At 38.1% G+C, this 19895-nt stretch overlaps 1 protein-coding gene across 4 annotated transcripts in view; it reads right to left on the bottom strand.

Moving 5' to 3' along the window:
* Window positions 1-1689: 1689 nt before the first annotated feature.
* Window positions 1690-19895, bottom strand: part of GGNBP2 (gametogenetin binding protein 2) — a 32911-nt gene continuing 14705 nt past the window's right edge. The window contains exons 6-14 of one of the 4 annotated variants that reach the window (XM_061142712.1): window positions 16857-16970; window positions 10197-10406; window positions 8999-9173; window positions 7308-7502; window positions 5312-5459; window positions 4855-4980; window positions 4624-4772; window positions 3383-3631; window positions 1690-2339 (exon numbers count right to left, since the gene is read on the bottom strand). In XM_061142712.1, coding sequence (XP_060998695.1) covers window positions 2136-2339; window positions 3383-3631; window positions 4624-4772; window positions 4855-4980; window positions 5312-5459; window positions 7308-7502; window positions 8999-9173; window positions 10197-10406; window positions 16857-16970 — 1570 coding nt within the window. In that variant the 3' untranslated portion in view covers window positions 1690-2135. The remainder of the gene's footprint in view (window positions 2340-3382; window positions 3632-4623; window positions 4773-4854; window positions 4981-5311; window positions 5460-7307; window positions 7503-8998; window positions 9174-10196; window positions 10407-16856; window positions 16971-19895) is intronic. The other 3 variants (XM_061142714.1, XM_061142715.1, XM_061142713.1) reach the window with 3 other exon arrangements.

Raw genomic sequence — 19895 nt, 5'->3', positions numbered from 1 at the left:
GGGACGGGCTTTCAACCCTGCCTGATCGCTTGGCGTTTCTAACCTGGGAGAACTCATGGTTAAAAATGCAAACACTCCCAAGTACACGTGTATTGGGGTGGAGGGGATTGTATCCCTAATGACCTACAATCTACAACTTCGCTAAGCCCCCCTACTCCCACTGGAGCAAATATACCACGGTGTATGCGAAATATTAAAGCAATAGCTAACATTTATTGAGCGCTTACTGTGACGGGCATAGTAAAATATATTTTAAGCACCTCAAATATATTAATGTGCACAAGAGCCCTATGAGATAGAACCTATTAACACTGTCATTTTATAGGATATACCGAGACAGATGAGGAGCCTGGCTTGGATGGCAAACAGTACAGTATTAGGCCAGGGTATGTGTTCTGAAACAGCCTTCATTGTGTCCTCCCTTGTCTCTCCTTAGGTTGTTGGTTCTGCTCAAAGTAGCAGTCACTTTGCTGACCACTAAAGATATTCCATCAAAACACTGAATACTGCCTCACTTCTGCATTCTTTATAGCCAGCCTTTCAAAGAGCAAACATCTCTGCTGGAATCCCACCACTGAACCAATGGAATAAGCCATGAATGTGGCTGGTGTATTCACTCAGCAAGCACTCCTGCGTTTGGCTCCAAGGGCAAAGATTAAAACAAAACCAGCCCTTGCTTAATTTAGGAATCTCAGGAGAAAACTTCGCTGCAACAGGTGGTGGAAAGAGGATTGGGCTCAGAGCCAAGGGCTGTGGGAGAACTCTTAGTCATTTTTTTATGGATTCCAGGATGAAAGCAAACAAGGGTCAGAAAGGAATTACTCATTTTATCTCTGCCCCAGTCCCTGTACACCACTTTGATTTGAAAAGACAACTCGGGGTGGCTCAAAAAAATATCAACTACAAAAGTTAAAATCTCACTAAGCTTCTGCTGTTGCCCACTTGAAATCTGATTAGAACTCTGATTAAGTGGTAGAAAATCCACAAGGTTCATTCCACCCCCACTGCAGAGAGGTACTGACCATCCCACCATTTGTCTGCTGCCCACCAAGTATTATCTGCATGTAGACACAAAGCTCTAAGCACATGATTTTACTGAACTATTGACGCAACCATTTAAATGGCAGCCAAATGCTACTCCCAGGGGTATCTCACCTTCAGTACTCACAGACAGCTTGTGAAAACAGTAAAGTGTAAAGCCAGAGTGACTTTATTGTTGGAAACCAGATAAGGAACAGACACACAGACCACAGTGTGGTCAGCTCTCAGTGTAGCCTTCTGCTCCCAGTTCCCTACGCGCTGAGTAACTACTGACCAGGCAACCCCTGGTTGAAATTCTGCCAAGTTTTGCTTTCACTCTTCTAGTTCAATCTGAACCTCTGAATTTAAGGTGCTTTGTTAATGTTATCAGGGAGCATTATAAATAACAGCAGTTAAAAATCTCACAAGGAAATAGGATGCTAGTCAGTATTTAAAGGTATCGCAGCAAATTTATTCTTTCAGAACAAAAGACTGGAATCTGCTTTTCTCAGCTGTCAACTCTGACGAAGGGAAGAATTTTTGTCTTCAACAACCTGTATCTCTCTCCTCATTTGCTCTTCATCCTAACATCATCACTGGTCAAGTAACAAGACCACAGGTGGCTAATTAAAATACTGCCACACATTAAGTAGAAACATGTACACCAAATTTTACTATGCGTATTAATAAATATTCTTTATTTTAAATTTTGCACATTGCGCTTTAACATTACATCCAAACATTTCGCAAGTGGATGTCTACTTTGTAAAACCATATATTCAGCTCATTGTCATTTCTGTACAGAAGTATAAGTACAACATTACTTTTTGCCACTAAGTTGCTTTTTAGTAAGTCTCACAGGAAGAGAAACATTTAATGAAAAGAGATGGCTTAAATCATATGGCAGGCCTGCGCAGCCACACAACTAAAGACACAAGCCTGAAGAAAGAACAAACTAATGAGGTTACCTCCACCGTCTCCCAAAACAAGAAAGAATCACATTGATTTAAGATAAAATTTTGCCATAAGTCACTAAAATTAAAGAGTTTTTTTGAAAGAGAAGGCGCAGTAGTCATCTTGAGTGTTTCATTGAAAGACAGAGCTATTTTATTTATTTAATTTGCTCCAGCCGTTGTCAACCAGCCACTACAAATGGGCCTCTTGTGATCATTTAAGCGGCAGTATTTATTAAATTTCTCCTTCAGATGCTGTCGGTATTGTTCTCTATTGCTGTAGAAAGACTGGTTATTAGCCATAAATGACTGTATTTCATCTTGTGAGATAAAGATTTCCTCATCTGAAGTACATTCAGACTCATCCTGCAAATTAAAGCAGTAGTTAAGATTATGACTTAAATGAAGAATGCAAAATGCTATGCTAGTAGAAGACAGCTAAAAATTAAAGCAGGCTAGTTTTTAGTTTTAATTCAGTCACATAAAGCCTTTAAGTAGAATGTTTACAGGATAAGCAAAATGTCATTCTGTCTTGGAAAGTACTAAGTAAGAATAAAATGCAACTCAACTTGATTTAAAACTCGATCTATAATTTGTCCTAGAAGCCTACAAGCAGACTACTAACATACCTTAACCTTTTAAAGTGATTAGAGATGGTTATAAATAACTACCAAATTTTAAATAATCTGACTTTTCTCGGCTGGCTCTATGTTGAAACATTTATCTCCACAAGTTAGGTAAAATATAACCTTTTTAAAACTTATGAATGTACAGTATCACCAATAAACTTTACAACCATATAAAAAAGAAAAAAGCTAGTATTCTAAAGGATTTGTTTCCCTTGTAATCCTATAATGACTACAGAAAAGATGCCACCCTTTTCTTTCCTTGCCCCCCTCCAAATTCCACACGAACTATGCCCCAGGTTGCTTGGTATAATTCATCTAAAGTATAAAGACTGCAAATCAATTATACAAGATGCCCCAAGTTCAGTTATGCTTTTATCCTACATGACATGAAGGTTACATGAAGGAAGTAACCCAGAAAATGGGCTCTAGTTCAGATTCTATATACTTTCCTGGTTTGGAAGGTTAGCTACCATTAATTACCACTCAGAAAGGCAGCTTGCTTATAATTACCCCCACCAAGGAGTCAGACTCTTGGACTTGATGCTAACTCTCTGTGCCTCTCCCAACTAGTCTCTTCTACCTTTGAGACAAAGGAGGACAGGAAATGTGCTCCAGAACAGTTACATGGTGGAAGAGCAGGAATGCAGTCACCAAAAAATAATGAAATACTGCTTAAAAGCCTCCTCCCATTCCCAAAGTTAAACCCTCAAATACTGTCTCCTCCCACATCTACCCCATGAGTAATCAGTTATCCACAAAAAGATATCATGGCTTACTTACAAGGAGTTCAACTAAACTCTTGGCACCTTTTCCAGAATCAGGACCAAACGATGTTTCTGTAGGTTCTGCAAACTGTGGTACATTTTTCCTATGCTCAAACCAAGGCAGTGGCTGCCCACCCTTTTCAGAGCTGCAACAGCTTTCAGGATGTGCATCTTTGGTCTTGTCACGGTGAAACACTGTGTGCACGGTATTTCCTGAGGTCTCTCGATTACCTGGATCTGTGATACAGCTTCCAAGCTTTTGGATCTGAAACCACAGCAAAAGTATCTCTCAGGTAAAAAGGTATCTCTCAGGTAAGTATCTCTCAGGTAAAAAGGTGATAGTTTAGTTGCCAAGTCGCGTCTGACTCTTTGCGCCCCCATGGACTGTAGCCCGCCAGGCTAATTCTGTCCGTGGGATTTCCCAGACAAGAGTACTGGAGCGGGCTGCCATTTCCTTCTCCAGGGGAATCTTCCTCATGAAGGGATCGAACCCGAGTCTCCTGTTTGGCAGGCAGGTTCTTTACCACTGAGCCAAGGAAGCCCCAAGAGGCAGAGCATAATAGCAATGATTACTGTTTAAAGAAAAGTAAATGCCCTGAGAGCATGTTAAAGGTTTTACCAGGAACAGCAGCAGCAGCTGGCAGTTACTCGGCACTCACTGCGCAGCAAACACTCTGCTTCCAGGTGGCTCAGTGGTAAAGAATCTGCCAGCCAACACAAGAAACACAGGAGCAAAGGGTTCGATCCTTCCGTGAGGAAGAGCCCCTGGAGTAGAAAATGCCAACCCACTCCAGTACTCTTGCTTGGGAAATTCCATTAACAGAGGAGCCTGGTGGGCTATAGTCCAGGGCGGGTCACAAAAAGTCAGACACAACTGAGCACGCACACACAAACACTACGCTAACCCATCAATATAATCTCATTTCATCTTCACAGAATCTGATCTGACAGGGTATTATCTCCACTTTACAGCAGGGAAAACAGATCAAGCAAACTGCTCAAGATTACAGAGATAACAGATTAAAAACTATTGTGAAAAAGTGAACTGGATTTATGTCTCACACGGACTGTTGGACAAATGACCACACATCAGACACACATGCCTATAAAAATCACAAGATGAGCAACCAATGGAACTGCACAGGTATTCATTCTTAAAAAAAAAAAAAAAAAAAGCCTAGTGACTAAGGTGTGTAGTAACTAAGCCACTCCAAGGAAAAGAGCAAAGGTTTAAGTATGACACTTTATGACACTTACATGTTCATCACATTTCAACATCTTGCTTTTCTTTTTCTTCTTTTTATTTTTTCCTTTGGTGGTGTTCTCTTCAGAATTTGCCCAACATTCAACACAACTATCGCCATCATCCTCTTTGTCTTCACAGTGATGAACACAGGAGTCATCACCTGCAGAAATCAGTAATTTCTTATTTATGTGCTTAACTCAGCCATGTAGCAGAAATAATTGGGAAGCTTAATCTGAACCTACCGTGTTCGTCATGATTACAAATGCCTTCAGTGCAGGCAACATCTGAACCCTCCCGAGAGCCTGTTTCACTCCCTTCCATGCTAGATGAATATCCACAATCACTACCATTACAGTGTGGCGATAAGCCTGAGAACAAATCAAGTGAGTTACTATTAACATGCCGATGAATATATTGAGACAAAGGATAACCCAAATGGGGACTACATAAAAATTTCAAAACCGATGGCTTACTGAAAGTAAAAAGTACATTAAACAATGAAAATATGACTGGAGACTTATGGTTTTTTATTTTATTATTGTTTAACAAACCAAACACTGTAAGTGTTTGACTAAATTATATGATATTCTTGGGTCTATAAAGCAGTTCCTAACCTCTAGGTTACAGGCTCTCTAAAAGCTCTTATACTTAAAGAAAGAATAAACTTTAGAGTTAATATTTTTTAAACTATTTACGTACCTTTCTTTATTTTAGGGGACCCCAAAAGATTGCCACTGCTAGGGCAGGTACAGGATGTACTTTCATTGGTAACAATCACTTCTACACAACTGTTACCATCTTCAGTGCTGCCACAGGCTTTGCAGCTGTTTTCTATGAAGTCTGTTTCCTTTAAGGATCAATATTAAGAGATAGTAAAAATCTTTACCTCCATAATGGCTATATTTTAATTTCCTCAACATTAACTAATTAGATAATGATAAAAATTAAAGAAAAAAAAAACTATTTTCATGAAGATCATTAATTCATTTAAAAACCAGGAACCAACTATAACCAAGTCAAGACCTTAATGGTATCAGAAAAGTCTAGGACAACTGTTCTCAAAAGTGTGGTCTGCTGGCTCCAGGGGCTCCCTAGGTCAAAACCACTTTCATCCTAACACTAAGATGTGATTTGCCTTTTTCATTGTCTTGACACTTACACTGATGGTATAAAAGCAGTGGTGGGAAAAGGTGCTGGTGCTTTAGCACAAACCAAGACAGAAGCAACCAAAGTGTGTACCAACAGTCTCTGTATTCTTCACTTGTCAAGCATTCTCATCGGAAATAAACAGAGATAAAAGGATATTTCACTTATAAATGTCTTTCATGCAGCACTAAAAATATTCATTTTATTAAATACCAACTCATGAAGTAGAGGTCTCTTTATTAGTCTGTGAGAAATGAGAAGAATGCTTAAAGCATTTTTGAAGGATACCAATGTATGACTATCTCAAGGAGAAGTACTTGTGCAATAGTTTGAGTTGCAAACTCAAACGAGCTAGTTCTAAACTAGCTAGAACACCAACTTCACTTAAAAGAGAGGATAAGAGACAAACTATGGTTATTCAGACTTGAATATTTAAGATATTTTCTCAAAAATAAATCAGTCCAGCTCTTAAAAGAAAAAAACAGACAGTATTTGTTGTCACTAATAAAATTTAAACTTTCAAACTACAATTAGAACTTTGAAAACTTGTATATACAAGCACAATGAGATTGAAGCTTAAGACCTTTCTAATGGGATGAACAGTGGTTTTAACATGACTGTCTGATACTATGTAATGAAATGTCAATATCTGGGGAGATGTGCATAACTCAGTGAACCATTATGTTTTCAAATGACCAGTGCATGATGTTACAGAATAATGCATGGATAAAATCTATTCAAAGTGCTGATGGATTTTAATTTAAAAGTATGAAAGGTCACTTTAAGGTGTCAGGTTCCACACTATAAAAAATCTTGATGAAATTACCACCTGTCAAGTTACAATGCCAAAGAAAAATACCTACAACTATCTAAAAAGGTTTATATTAAAATATTCCTCTCCCCTTTTCCTACTATATATGAGTGAAGTCAGACTTTATTCATATGCTTTAACCAAGCAACATATGCAAACAGACTGAATACAGAAGCAGATAATGAGAATCTATCTGATTCCTTTCAAGCCAAATATTAAAGAGATTTGTAAAAATATAAAATAAAGCCACCCTTCTCAAATTTTCCTAGAAAGCAATTCTTTTTCAAAATATGTTATTCATGTTAATATTTAATAGGCTTATTATTTTTAAAAGAATTAACAAATAACTTTAAATTTCTCCACTTTAATTTCTAATACAATAAATGCTGATAAGTATAATTCACATAAACAAAAGCTCACGGGGCACCCTAATTTTTAAGAATGCAAAGAGACCCTGAGACCAAAAGTTGAGAACTGCTCTAGGTCATGCATGGAGATAACTTTTCACATTTGGGCTTTGATCTAACAGAATACTAAGGTCAGGTAGTAAGATACTACTAATTATCAAACATTGCCTTTATAAAATAAATGACATTAAAGAGGTTATTATACAGACTACAGTAAGAAAAAAAGCCAACGTACAAGCCAGAGGAACTCATGTTCTGAGAAAGCACAGTGAAAGTGCTGAAATCTGGAAAAAAAGCCATATATTGTCAAGTCAATATTAAAAAATACTACCTTCTCTTGGCTTACTTCCTTTTCATCTGCTGTTTGTAAGGGAGTAGGGATATCACATACACATTTGTTTTTTCGTCTATTCTTCCGTTTCTGGCGCTTCTTTTCTTGTTTGAGTTCTCTTACTCGTTCCTCTTCTGAAAATTCTTCACAAAGTTGTTCCAATCGACTAATACCCTGTACTTTTTCCACAGTCATCTATTATAAAAACAAAGCTGAGACTGAATATTGGCTCAAACTTCCCTTTACTCTCCAAGGAAATTCTCACTTGTTAATTTTAAATGATATCACACACACAGAAACTGGCATTTCATACTGCAATTTTGTCCAGCAGTCCTCAAAAAGAATTTTAAATTTTAATACCTTAAATGATGACAGTCTTAAAATACCAGGAAATGAATGTACAACTAACTGCTATGGGAAAGGGAGACTTACACATACTCCAGTTTCAATCCAGAAATATTCTAGTTTCAAATTTCAGAATTTTAACAAAGTAAACATTCATCCTATTTCTTCATACAATGAGAACACTATTTAACCTGATTAAATGATCTAGTTTCTGAAGACATAAATATACAAAGAGAAAAGGAATAAGAAATCTTTTCGACAAGAACGAACACACATTTCAGACTCCCCAGAACAATGTTTAAAGTCCAAGGATGGAGGTTTGAAAAAGTTTATAGACCTCATACCATTCTCAAAAGGGACAGGTGACCAGTTAAACAGTTATGACCATGCCCTAGAATATAACAGAATATTCACTAGCCAAAAATTTATATTCTACAGAGCATAACTGAAAAAAGACATTACTAAATCACAAGCACAAAACCCAATACCAGCATTATGAAGAGCCTTCAGTGTGCTTCTAAAAAGTAGCTCTCATATCATGGCATTCAGACAGCATTTACTTCATACTATTGGAAAGAAGCAGGCAAACTGGGACTCATTAAATGTTTCTAATTTTTATGCTTATTTTTGGGCTGCTTTTACCTTGTCAATAGTTATGTTTCATAGCAGCTTCTCATTAAATAATCATTAATTTCAGTTCTCTACTCTGAAAATGTCTAAAAATCAAGGCTGGCAATGTGACAGGTTTAAAAAACAAAGAAAAATCCACAAACTTTGACCAGTGGATCACAGTTCTCTAAAGCAAGGCGAGAGCAGTGATGAACGTTAAGATTCAGTCCACAGTTCGCAACTTCCATGGTGGTCCAGTGGATAAGGATCTGCCTGCTAATGCAGTGGACAAGGGTTTGATCCCTGGTCTGGGAAGATTCCAAACGCGGCGAGACAGATAAGCCCATGCAGCACAACTACTGAGCCCGCACTCTAGAGACCCAGAGACCCAACTACTGACCCTGCAGGCTGCAACTCCTGAAGCTCTAGAGACCCAGAGACCCAACTACTGACCCTGCAGGCTGCAACTCCTGAAGCTCTAGAGACCCAGAGACCCAACTACTGACCCTGCAGGCTGCAACTCCTGAAGCCCGTGTGCCTGGAGCCTGTGCTGTGCGATGAGAAGCCATCACAGTGAGAAAGCCACACACCATCAGCCCCGCTCTCCACAACTGGAGAGAAAAGCCCGTGTGTAGCAAGGAGACCCGGTACAATCAACAAAAACGGAATTTTTTTTAAAAAAAGATTCCATCTAATAATTAAGCAGTCCAGACCCTGAAGCAGTCCACTGTTCTTACCTCAAAACTCTTGCGTAAAGCATCAACACCAAGATAGAAAAGCATCTGCCATGTCTGCTCTTCTGCCCGTAGCTTTTGCCAGATTCGATGCAGTCTTTCATAAAGATGAATTCCCAAGCAGGTCAGAACTTCTTCTTGAGCTATATCTATTGTCTTAGCATGCCTTTCTCTTCTCCTATAAAGGAGAATAAATCACACATGTTTCCTGCAACTCTTAAGCTGAAACAGTAAGAGATCGATAACACCTCTCTGCAGGTTCAGGTTTTAAACATAATCTACATATCTAGTAAACAAACTAATATCAAGATGTTTATACATTCAAACATATATATAAATACACAAGCACACATGTATATTACCGATGCAAAATACACATGCAGGTAGAACTTAGTTCTAATATTGCTAAAGAGAAGGTAATTCAGGAACTGGCCTTAAAGAGATGTTTTTGGGGACACAGAGAGGTCACATATTTAAGTGGCCAGCTCATGGCAGGCATGACAGTTCACCTTCCAATGATAACAAACGCCTACTTGGTTTTTGTTCTTTTTGATAGGGGACGGAGAAAGACAATGCCAAAGTGATTCAATCCTGGGCAAAAGCCCTCTAGGCTAGTCTTTACTAGAAATGATAACAAACTTCAGTGATAGAAGTGGTGTTTGTATCCTAAATGCCTAGCAAAAAATACGCACTCAAATGACAACTAATACACAAAAGGGAGGGGGAGTGGGTTTGATGTATTCTGGGAACAATTTTTCCTGACTTTTACAACAAAGCCAGAGATAAAATTTTAGGTTCCTCTGTAATTTAATAATAACATCCACAGTTCATGAATTACATTCAGTAAAGTATTTCTTAAACCCCTGTTGCAAAGATCTCATTTCCTATGCAAAAACCATCATTATAAACAAAATTTAAACATGGAAATGCATGGATGGAGGGGAGGAAAAAAATCTCCTCTAATCATTTTCAAGTGAAAATGATAAGCTATAGTAATGAAAGCCAAAAAAAGCCTTCCTACTTCAAGCAACAACGAGCAGACAGTGGATCAATACTTTCTCCCTTTTTTTACTCAACTAAATGCATATCTTAAAGAAAGCAAAATCTGTACAGGCACACTTTAATTTACACACATATGTACTGAGGCAGAAGGATAAAATGAAGCAAAGCGCTAGATAGCCCATTCTAGCAAATTACATACTCATACCCTCCTGCGAACTCTGGCTCAGCACGACCCAGAAGATGTGCAATGAAGTCCGTCTCACAGCAAACGTGAATGTGTCGCTCATGTGGACAGCACCGCAAGCCTTCATAAAGTGCAGCACAGTAGCCCTTCTCTTTGCTGCAATCAAGCTCACCAATAAGGATATTATAGGCTCGCAGGACTTTATTTTTGCAATCAGTACAAAACCTGTTGAAAAGAAAAATTTCAAAATTAACAACTGGTGGTGTAATTATTTCATGAGGTATTTAATAGTGTACTAGACAATGACACTCCCCTCCTATACAGAGCATTAAAAAAAGCCTCCACACACTGAAGTCATACACATATAAAGTAAATACACATTTAGGGATTACACAGCTATAGCTAGTTCTACACTTGCAAATGATTATTAAACTAGAGAAACACATGGGCCTAAAAGAATGAAGCAAATAAATACCTGTTAGTTCATAAAACACATGCCCAGAAGATATTAGTTACCAAGGACTACATATCTTCATGAGCTATCTGTGCAGGTCAGACATAAAACAACAGAGGCTACCAACCAATGGCTCTAGGATCCCTCTCCTTTCAGCCTCTGAAAATAGTTGGTATCTTCAACCAGTAAACCTTGATTCAAATGTTTACATTTTAATAAATACATCACTAGCTAAGTATTCTTGGAGCAGGCAATGGCAACCCACTCCAGTACTCTTGCATGGAAAATTCCATGAACGGAGGAGCCTGGTGGGCTGCAGTCCATGAGGTCGCTAAAAGTCGGACATGACTGAGCGACGTCACTTTCACTTTTCACTTGCATGCATTGGAGAAGGAAATGGCAACCCACTCCAGTATTCTTGCCTGGAGAATCCCAGGGACAGGGGAGCCTGGTGGGCTGCCGCCTATGGGGTCGCACAGAGTCGGACACGACTGAAGCGACTTAGCAGCAGCAGCTAAGTATTAATATGTAGGGTGGGGAAGGCAAGAAGAATGGGAAAGTGGTACATGTATTTTTAGTTTACTGGTAACTTCCAAAATGTCAAATTCTTCCCTCCACCAAAAAAAAAAAAAAGTATGTTTCTCAACACACACATAAATAATATATACAACATATATGTAGAAATGTGGTTTCAACTTAAGTGTACATAATGTGATAAAAGTGCAGAAGAGCATGTGAAGTAGAAGGACGACAACATTTCCTTCTAGAAACCAAACATCATTCAATCAGAAAAGAAAAAATAGAGTCTGGTCTTTCTATTTTTGAATTCCTAAAATAAGGAAAAATTCGGTCAGGTGAAAAAGCCAGGCTCACAATATTAGTAATTGACTCTCTGAGAAGGTGAGCTGTGATGGAATGAGGAAATTTTGCTTTCTGTGATTTAAACTCATTTATCCAGGTGAGCTTATCTACTCCCAGAGCGATTCCCGTCAACATGTCAGCTCTACAGCTCCGCACAAGGAAGGCCAGACCCATGCTGAAAAATGCGGGACAACACCTATGTCCAAAACCAAGGGCAACATGGTTCCCTTCCTGTGTTCTCTTCCATAGGTGTTAAGAAATCACCATTCACACAGTCACCCAGGATGAAACTTCAGTTAATTCCAACTCCTCCTTAGTTAATTCCAACTCCTGCTTTTAGGGGTGGAGCCAATTGGTATCAATTCTTTCTTACACTGAGGAAGGTTACTTCTTCTCGACTCCCTCTGCCCTGTTTTAAATTGCCTAGTCAATCAAAAAAAAAAAAAAGCTTCCTAATAGGTGTCCCTGCTTCCACTCTTACTAGAGCTAATGAATCTCTCATACCAAAATAATTTTTTAAAACATCTCATTACCTCATGCTCAGCTTAAAAACCTCCCCACCATCTACAAATAAAGTTCAAACTCGTTAAGGCCTCTGGTGCTTCCTTCTCTTATCCAACCTACTATTTCCAGACTTTTCCCCAAGACTCACCTGTCCCTTCATGGTCCCTCTACACTACCCTGCCCCCATACACACACAATATATATGTACAAATGGACTACTTTCATTTTTCTGTAACTGAAGTATAGCTGATGTACAATGTTGTGTTAGTTTCTGGTGTATACCAGTGATTCAGATACACACACAGACACACACACAGGTTCTTTTCCATAGTCTTTTCCATAACGGTTTGTTACAGAATGCTGAATATAGTTCCTGTGCTATATATACAGTAGGATCTTGTTGTTTATCTATTTTATACACAGCAGTGTGTGTACCTGCTAATCCCAAACTCCTAATTCATCCCTCCCCTATTTCTTCCCCCTCTGGTAAGCACAAGTTTGTTTTCTATGTCTGTGAGTCCGTTTCTGTTTTGTAAGTAAGTTGATTTGTATCATATTTTAGATTCCACATGTAAGTGATATCATATGGAATTTGCCTTTGTGATTTACTTCACTTAATATGATAATCTCTGGGGTTTCCCAGGTGGCTCTGTGGTGAAGAATCCACCTGCTAAATGGAGGAGACACAAGATGTGCAGGTTTGATCCCCGGGTCGGGAAGATCCCGTGGAGGAGGAAAATGGAAACCCACTTCGGTATTTTTGCCTAGAAAATTCGACGGACAGAGGAGCCTGGCAGGCTAAGTCCAGGGAGCCACAGAGAGTCAGACACAACTGAGCAACCAAGCACACAACACGCTCATCTCCAGGTCCGTCCACGCTGCTGCAAGCGGCATGGTGTCACTCTTCTTCCTGGCTGAGTAGTATTCCACTGTGCACGTGCATGGGCACACACACCATCTCAATCCATTCATCTGTCAACAAACATTTCAGTTGCTTCTATGTACAATGGACTACTTTGTACGCAGCTGAGGCGTCCCTACTACAAAGTCTTTTTTTCCTTCTGCCTCCTCCCCACTCTCCTCCACTTTCTTCTCCATTTGCCTAAATCATACCCATCCTTAAAAAAGCCTCTTGCAATTCCCATAACTAGAATTCAACCTTCCTGTATTCCTATTATCTCTGACTTACACTTATCATTATAGCATTTACCCTTACAATGTCATGCAATTATTTTGTTATGCACATCTTTTTGACCCAATAGCAGATAACTCTGTTTCTTGAAATGAATATTTGTTAAAACAGAAGCTCTAAGCCCACTTTGTAAACAGAAGCAATCATGTTGGCAAGTAAAGTTAAACCACTATTTCACTAACAGTTAAAAATCAGACACAGGAATATACAAAAATTAACTCAAAATGTGTTAAAGACCTAAATATTAAGACCTGAAACTGTAAAACTTTGATAGGAGAACATGTAACAGTGGACTAGGTGATGACTTCTTGCATATGGAATCAAAAGCACAAGGAACAAAAGAAAAAATAGACAAATAAGACTACATCAAACTTAAGAATTTCTGTGCAATAAACAATAGAGTGAAGGACAACCTATGGAACAGAGAAAGTATTTACAAACCATACACTGGATACAGGGTTAATGTCCACAATAAAGAACTCTCACAATTCAGTAACAGACAAAAAAAGAATATTATTAAAAAATGGACAAAGGACATGAATAGACACTTCAAAGAAGACAGGCTAGTAAGTACATGATAAAATGCTCAACATCACTAATCATCAGGGAAATGCTAATCAAAACCACACAAAATCACCTCAAGCCCACTGTATGACCACTAATAAAAATTAGAAAAGAGAGATTTCCCTGGTGGCTCAGCAGCTAAGACTCTGCACTCCCAATGCAGGGGGGCCCAGGTTCAATCCCTGGTTTGGGAACTAGATTTCACATGCCACAACTAAGAGTTCACAGGCTCCAACTAAAGATCCCTAATGCTGCAAAGAAGACTGAAGATCCAAAAAAAAAAAAAAAAAGACTGAAGATCCCAAGTGCATCAACTAAGACCCGGCACAACCAAATATATATATATTTTAAATTAGAAAATAACAAGTGTTGGCAAGGATCTGGAGAAATTGGAACCCTTCCTTGCACTGTTGACGAGATTATAAAGTGGCTGCCAGCATGGCAAATAGTATAGCATTTCCTTAAAAAATTAAGAATAGAATTGTCATATAATCTAGCAATCCCAGTTCTGGGAACGTATACAAAAGAATTAAAAACGGGATCTCAAAGAGTTTTTGGCACACACCCATGTTCACTACAGCATTATTCACAAAAGCCAAGATGTAGTAACAACCTAAATGTCCACTGATAGATGGACACAGTGTATACATACAATGGGACATTATTCATCCTTAAAAAGAGATAATTCTGTCGTATGTTAAAACATGGATAAACCTTGCGGACATTATGCTAAGTGAAATAAACTAAACACAAAAGACAAACATGGCATGACTCCACCTCTGTGAGTTATATAAAGTAACTGAATTAAAACAGAAAACAGAATGGTGTCTGGCAGGAGGTGCACGGAGGGGTAAACGAGGAGTTTTTATTCAATGAGTGGGTTTAGCTTCAGTTATGAAGATGAAAAAATTCTAGAGATCCGGTGCATAACAGCTAGTAAACAGTTAACAGTACTGTACTATACACTTAAAAACTGTTAAGAGGGTAAACGCACGTTATGTATTTTTTATCACAATTTTTAAAAAGTCTTCCCCTTGGGAGAAATGGTCTTAGATACAGAAATAAAAACACTTCCATATTTTGAGGCTATAAATGGTAAGTCTACATTTTTGAGTAAATAAATGGTTAAATATCATACAGTACCAATAATAAAACTTGAAATATTTTCCCTATATCTTACTGCTTTAAATCCTCAGTTTAATATGTTTGACTGTACACGATCATTAAGTAGCATAAACATAAGCAAACAGTCATTTAAAATTTTATACGGAAGCTGTAAGAATGAAAGTGACTTTCCCTGTTTTCTAAAGTAACCTTGTACACAAATTTTAAAAAAAAGAGTTTCTTAAGACAGAGGTTTCAGAGTTTCTAACACCTAATTTCTAATAAAGCACTATTATAATACTTAACTGGCTAAATAGTGTGATAAAATCTTTATTATACACTGCTCAGAAAAATCTATTAAATAAAGTAGATGTGCCAAGAAGGCCCACTATTCAATTCAGACCTTTAGAAATCCTTTTCAACTGACTGTATCTCAAAAACACAAACTGTACCTAAAATAAGAACTAGGTACACAGGAATAACAAGGACTTGCAAATCTGGCATACAAATATTCACTGGTGTGCTTACTACGTACCAGATACTGTTCTAAGTAAGTCTTATTATGTATCATCAATCCTAACAAATTTAATCTTATAATAAGTTCTATAGGACTACTACTATTATTTTGTCTTAAAAAAGAAAAACACGGAAGCACAGAAAAGTAACCTGTACAAAGTTATACAGGAGAAGGAAATGGCAACCCACTGTAGTACTCTTGCCTAGAAAATTCCATGGACAGAAGAGCCTGCCAGACTACAGTCCAAGGGTTCGCAAAGAGTCAGACATGACTGATCAACTTCACAAAGTTATAATCAGTAGAACCCAGATTCACTGCAATCTTCCTTAACTGCTTCTAATCGTACTTCTTCCCCCACATCCTTAATATATTTATAAAACGGACTCCACGTTTCTTATAAAATACTGCCCCCCAAACACAGGAAATATCTACAACCAATGTAGGAAATTCCAAAACGTTAGCTCTAATAACTAGTAATTTATCACCCAAAAAAGCTCTTTTGGATGGACCAATTCATACTGAATATAAGAATCAATTCATATTGAAAAAGAAAGGTATCTATGACGGACCTATACATTTGTATGTTTTACGTTTACAAAGTCCCCTTCCCAAACTCCAAATAACTGACATTCTCTATTCTTTTGGGTACAATCAACCAAAAAGACAAAAAACAAGAAAGATTGTAATTGAAAAAAGAAAAAAGCTTAATAAACTTAGTATGCAGATTAAGTCATTAGCTCATTGCCATATGAACACCAACCCTGATAATGCCAATTTTCATAACTTATGTGTTTTCTAGAAGTGTCCCCAAAGTAACTGTGTATATCTGTCCCAAAGTCAAAGAACACATAACCACAAACCCAACATGTGACAAATTTTTATTAAAACAGTACAACTCCCCCCCAAGAACACCACCTCTAGATGGCTCCTTTACCAGTGTCCTTTCCTACTGCACTTTCCCTCCCTACAAATTTGCAGATGTTAATGACACTTAGAAAATTATTTGTAAAGTAGTATTCTAAAAAGAAAAATCTGAAGTTACTTTTACTTATTTATTTTCTTTGAAGTTACTTTTATAGTACACGAAGCACATCAATTCCAACTCTATTTTTAGCTCTTGACAAAGAAAAAATAATTGAAAATATTACTAACTAAAAGCTGCTATTTTAACTTTAATTTTGAAAATGACATCATGAAACACTTCTATCAAAAACAAGGAATACGAGAATTTCCACAGTGATTAAGTACACCTTATTCAATTCACAGTTACTCTGTGCTCCCTGAAAGCCTGGCCTGGAACCAACAGGTAAAACACAAAAAGGCCACCACTGAGCATCACGCCACAAAGGAACTTCCTGACCTAACACCAAGCTCTGCCTGGGTCAGGTATTAACGGGAAGGCCAGAGTACTGTTACAGGAAGAAGGTGACTGACACCTAAAGCATCTTCCCACTACATCATGATGACCTTTGAACTTACCTGTGTTTTCGCAGATACGTTTCTAGTGTTTCTAAAAGACAACTAGAGTCAATTAAAACTACTTCATCCCTGCATTCTTGGGACATTAGTTCCCATACGTCCATCCAACAACCCCTGGAGAAAGAAACAAATCTTAGTGAGATGGAGGAATACATAACGGAAAAACATTTTAAAAAGCTGAGTAAAGGGTGCTTGATTTTACCTGGCTGTTCCCTGGAAAGGTCCATAATGGAAAATGATCCTACACTTGCTGTCCTTCCTGTGGTCTTCACTACTCCTCTTATCTGTACTTAACTTCTCTGAACTGACACTGCTACTGCTCCCTTCACTGTAGTACAGTACGGTACAAAGCTTAGTGACACTGAGATGATCTGAAGGAATAATCTCTATAGTCTAAATTAAGATCATGAACTCTTTAATACATTAAGATATATTAGTAGGGTAAGTGTGCAAATTTGTATATAATTACGTATTTACTTTAACTGTATTAAAATGTTATTTATACAGGAGCTCATATCTTTACACAAAAACGTGTGCTCAACTATTACGTTTACTTGATAATAATTTAACATTTACATTTATCAAGATAGTAACTGGTTAATATAGTAAGCATTTTATGAGCAAATCTACTTGGAATGTTAAAGTCAAAACAGCTGAAAAAATTATAAAATATTTTCACTTCTATACATGGATCAACCTACCACAAATTGAAAATTCTAACAAGTGTTGATCTACTTAATGTGATTTTATAGCTAGCCCATGGCAACAAAATTCTTATCTACCTTCACATTTACAAGTAGCTGGGAAAGTCACAGATTAATCTAATTATAGTAAATAAAATTTTACATTTTTGAAAATAAAGATAGCATACTAAGATGAACACTTTACACAGCCTACATTAGTAGTACTACACAAGTAATTTTTAAAAAACTTACTAAAAACTTCCCAGACTCTCCCTCCCCCACAGGTTTCAATGTGGCGCTGGTCACGCATTTTGCTTTGTTGCAGATGTGCATTCCAAGAGAAATGTGTTTCTATTTTCCATTCAGTGATAGTCTTCTTGACTTTTCATGATTCTGAATAACTGGCTGCTGCCTGTTCTTCTGCAGGTCTCACTAGTCCTAGAAATTCATTACCTGGGATGCTTGAGATGGAAACACTTCTGAATCTTTACTTAACCTACTCTTTATAGCTAAATAGGTATTTCTCAACCCCCTGCCCACCATATAAGGTCAGACATACAATTCAGATCCCTAGTCCCATCTCACAAGGGCTCAAGAAAGGGCGAACAGTCCTTGTTTTTGAAGCAAACACCTCAACTCCTGCTCTGCCTTGCATGTTACATCCTTCTACTCTCATCTTCCAAATTCCCAATTTTCTAATTATGCTTGAGTGATCCACATAACTCTCAAATTCTCAGTATTGATGAAAAGGGCTGGGGAATGACTATTCTACCATCAGAACATGAAAGCATTATTCTAAAATGATTTGAAAATTCTACAACTCAAATCAAGATTTCATCCGTAATCTCTCCAAACCAAATGTCTTTTACCACTTCTTCCTGTCAAGATCAAGCTTTCTGAAAAAGGAAGTCTTTTCACTTCTTTGTTCTACTTCCATACTTTCCACTGACAGCTTAATCCATTAAAACCCTGCAATGCATGCATTTTCCTACACATTCTGATCTGGATTCTGATCCATTCAACCACAGATCTGCTCATGAAGATCATCAAATATCTATATCCAATGTTGCTATATCCAATGGACTCTGAGGTCCTTGAAAACTCAGCAACCTTCAAAACAGCTGTCCATGTCCCTGCCCCCCAAAACACACTTTTCCCGTGGTCTCCTGCCTCTCCGGCCACCCTCTCAGGTTTCTTTAGACTTACTCTTTCCTACCATTAAACTGAAGTCCTCAGCATCCCTTTCTGTTACCCTACTGTTCCTATAGGTGATCTCATACAGCTGACCTCTGAACAACACGAGGCTGAATTGCGCAGTCAACTTACACATGGATTTTTTTCAATAGTAAATACCACAGCACTACACAGTCTGCAGTTACTGAATATGAGGGCACGAAGGAACCATATATAATATAAGAAGTTGCCAACTAGGAGCTACACTCAAATTTTCCATTGTGTGGAGGGTCTGTGCTCCTAATCCCTGTGCTGTTCAAGAGTCAGCGGTACATCCCTCATCAGCTACAGGCCTACAACCTGGGCCTCGACCTTTCTTTCAGACCACACGCTTACTCCCAGACAGTAACTTGGGTTTGCTTGTATGAATATGAGAATACTCTAAGAAAGACTGAACTGGATTGTTACTATTGGTTAGGCTAAAACCTAGTTAACTGTATTATACCTTCCCCTGAAGAAAATGAAAGGGGGGAACAACAGTGGAAAAATACAAAAAGTCATAGTAGCACAGAATGGCGGTGACCATCCAACGTGGAGGAGGAGCAGTCTTGGCTAAGCAGACTATACTCTCTGACCAGCTATCCACGTGGCATGGGAATAACTGAAACTACCTTAGGAGGTGTTGCTTAACATCAACTAACTCCACTCACACTGATTACATAATTCGGCAAACAACCTTCCAAAATATTTGGCTTCCTATGTTGGTGGGGCTAGAGCTGAAGTTGGATGTGAAGTCTGCGGAGGTTTGTTTTTTATTTCTAAGCTGAAACATAGGCAGACACAGCTACGTGTCAATTTAATGAAAGTAGATAATCGATGAAGCAAAGTCAAGGAGAACAAGAGAGCAGTGGAATCCAGAGCAAAAGTGGAAGGACTGGTCTTTGTAGGAAGGTAGCAATGAGCAGATGTTTACGATGTGGGGTAGCTGTTTTTTTTTTTTTTTTTTTGGTGGGGTAGCTCTTGCTTTTCAGCTCCTCAGTGACAAACATTCATAATCAAGAAACAGAAGGCAGCCTTTGTATTGTATCATACTACTCTGTGGTTTTAGTCAACAGGTTATTCGGATAAAGGTTTCATTTAGTCTAATGAAAATCAGACTAAATTCTGCACTCAGAGAGTCAGG

The sequence above is a fragment of the Dama dama genome, chromosome 5 (genome assembly GCF_033118175.1).
Source record: "Dama dama isolate Ldn47 chromosome 5, ASM3311817v1, whole genome shotgun sequence".
Taxonomy (NCBI): domain Eukaryota; kingdom Metazoa; phylum Chordata; class Mammalia; order Artiodactyla; family Cervidae; genus Dama; species Dama dama.
The sequence above is the reverse complement of the archived record's forward strand: the minus strand, read 5'-3'. Positions and strand labels throughout refer to the sequence as shown.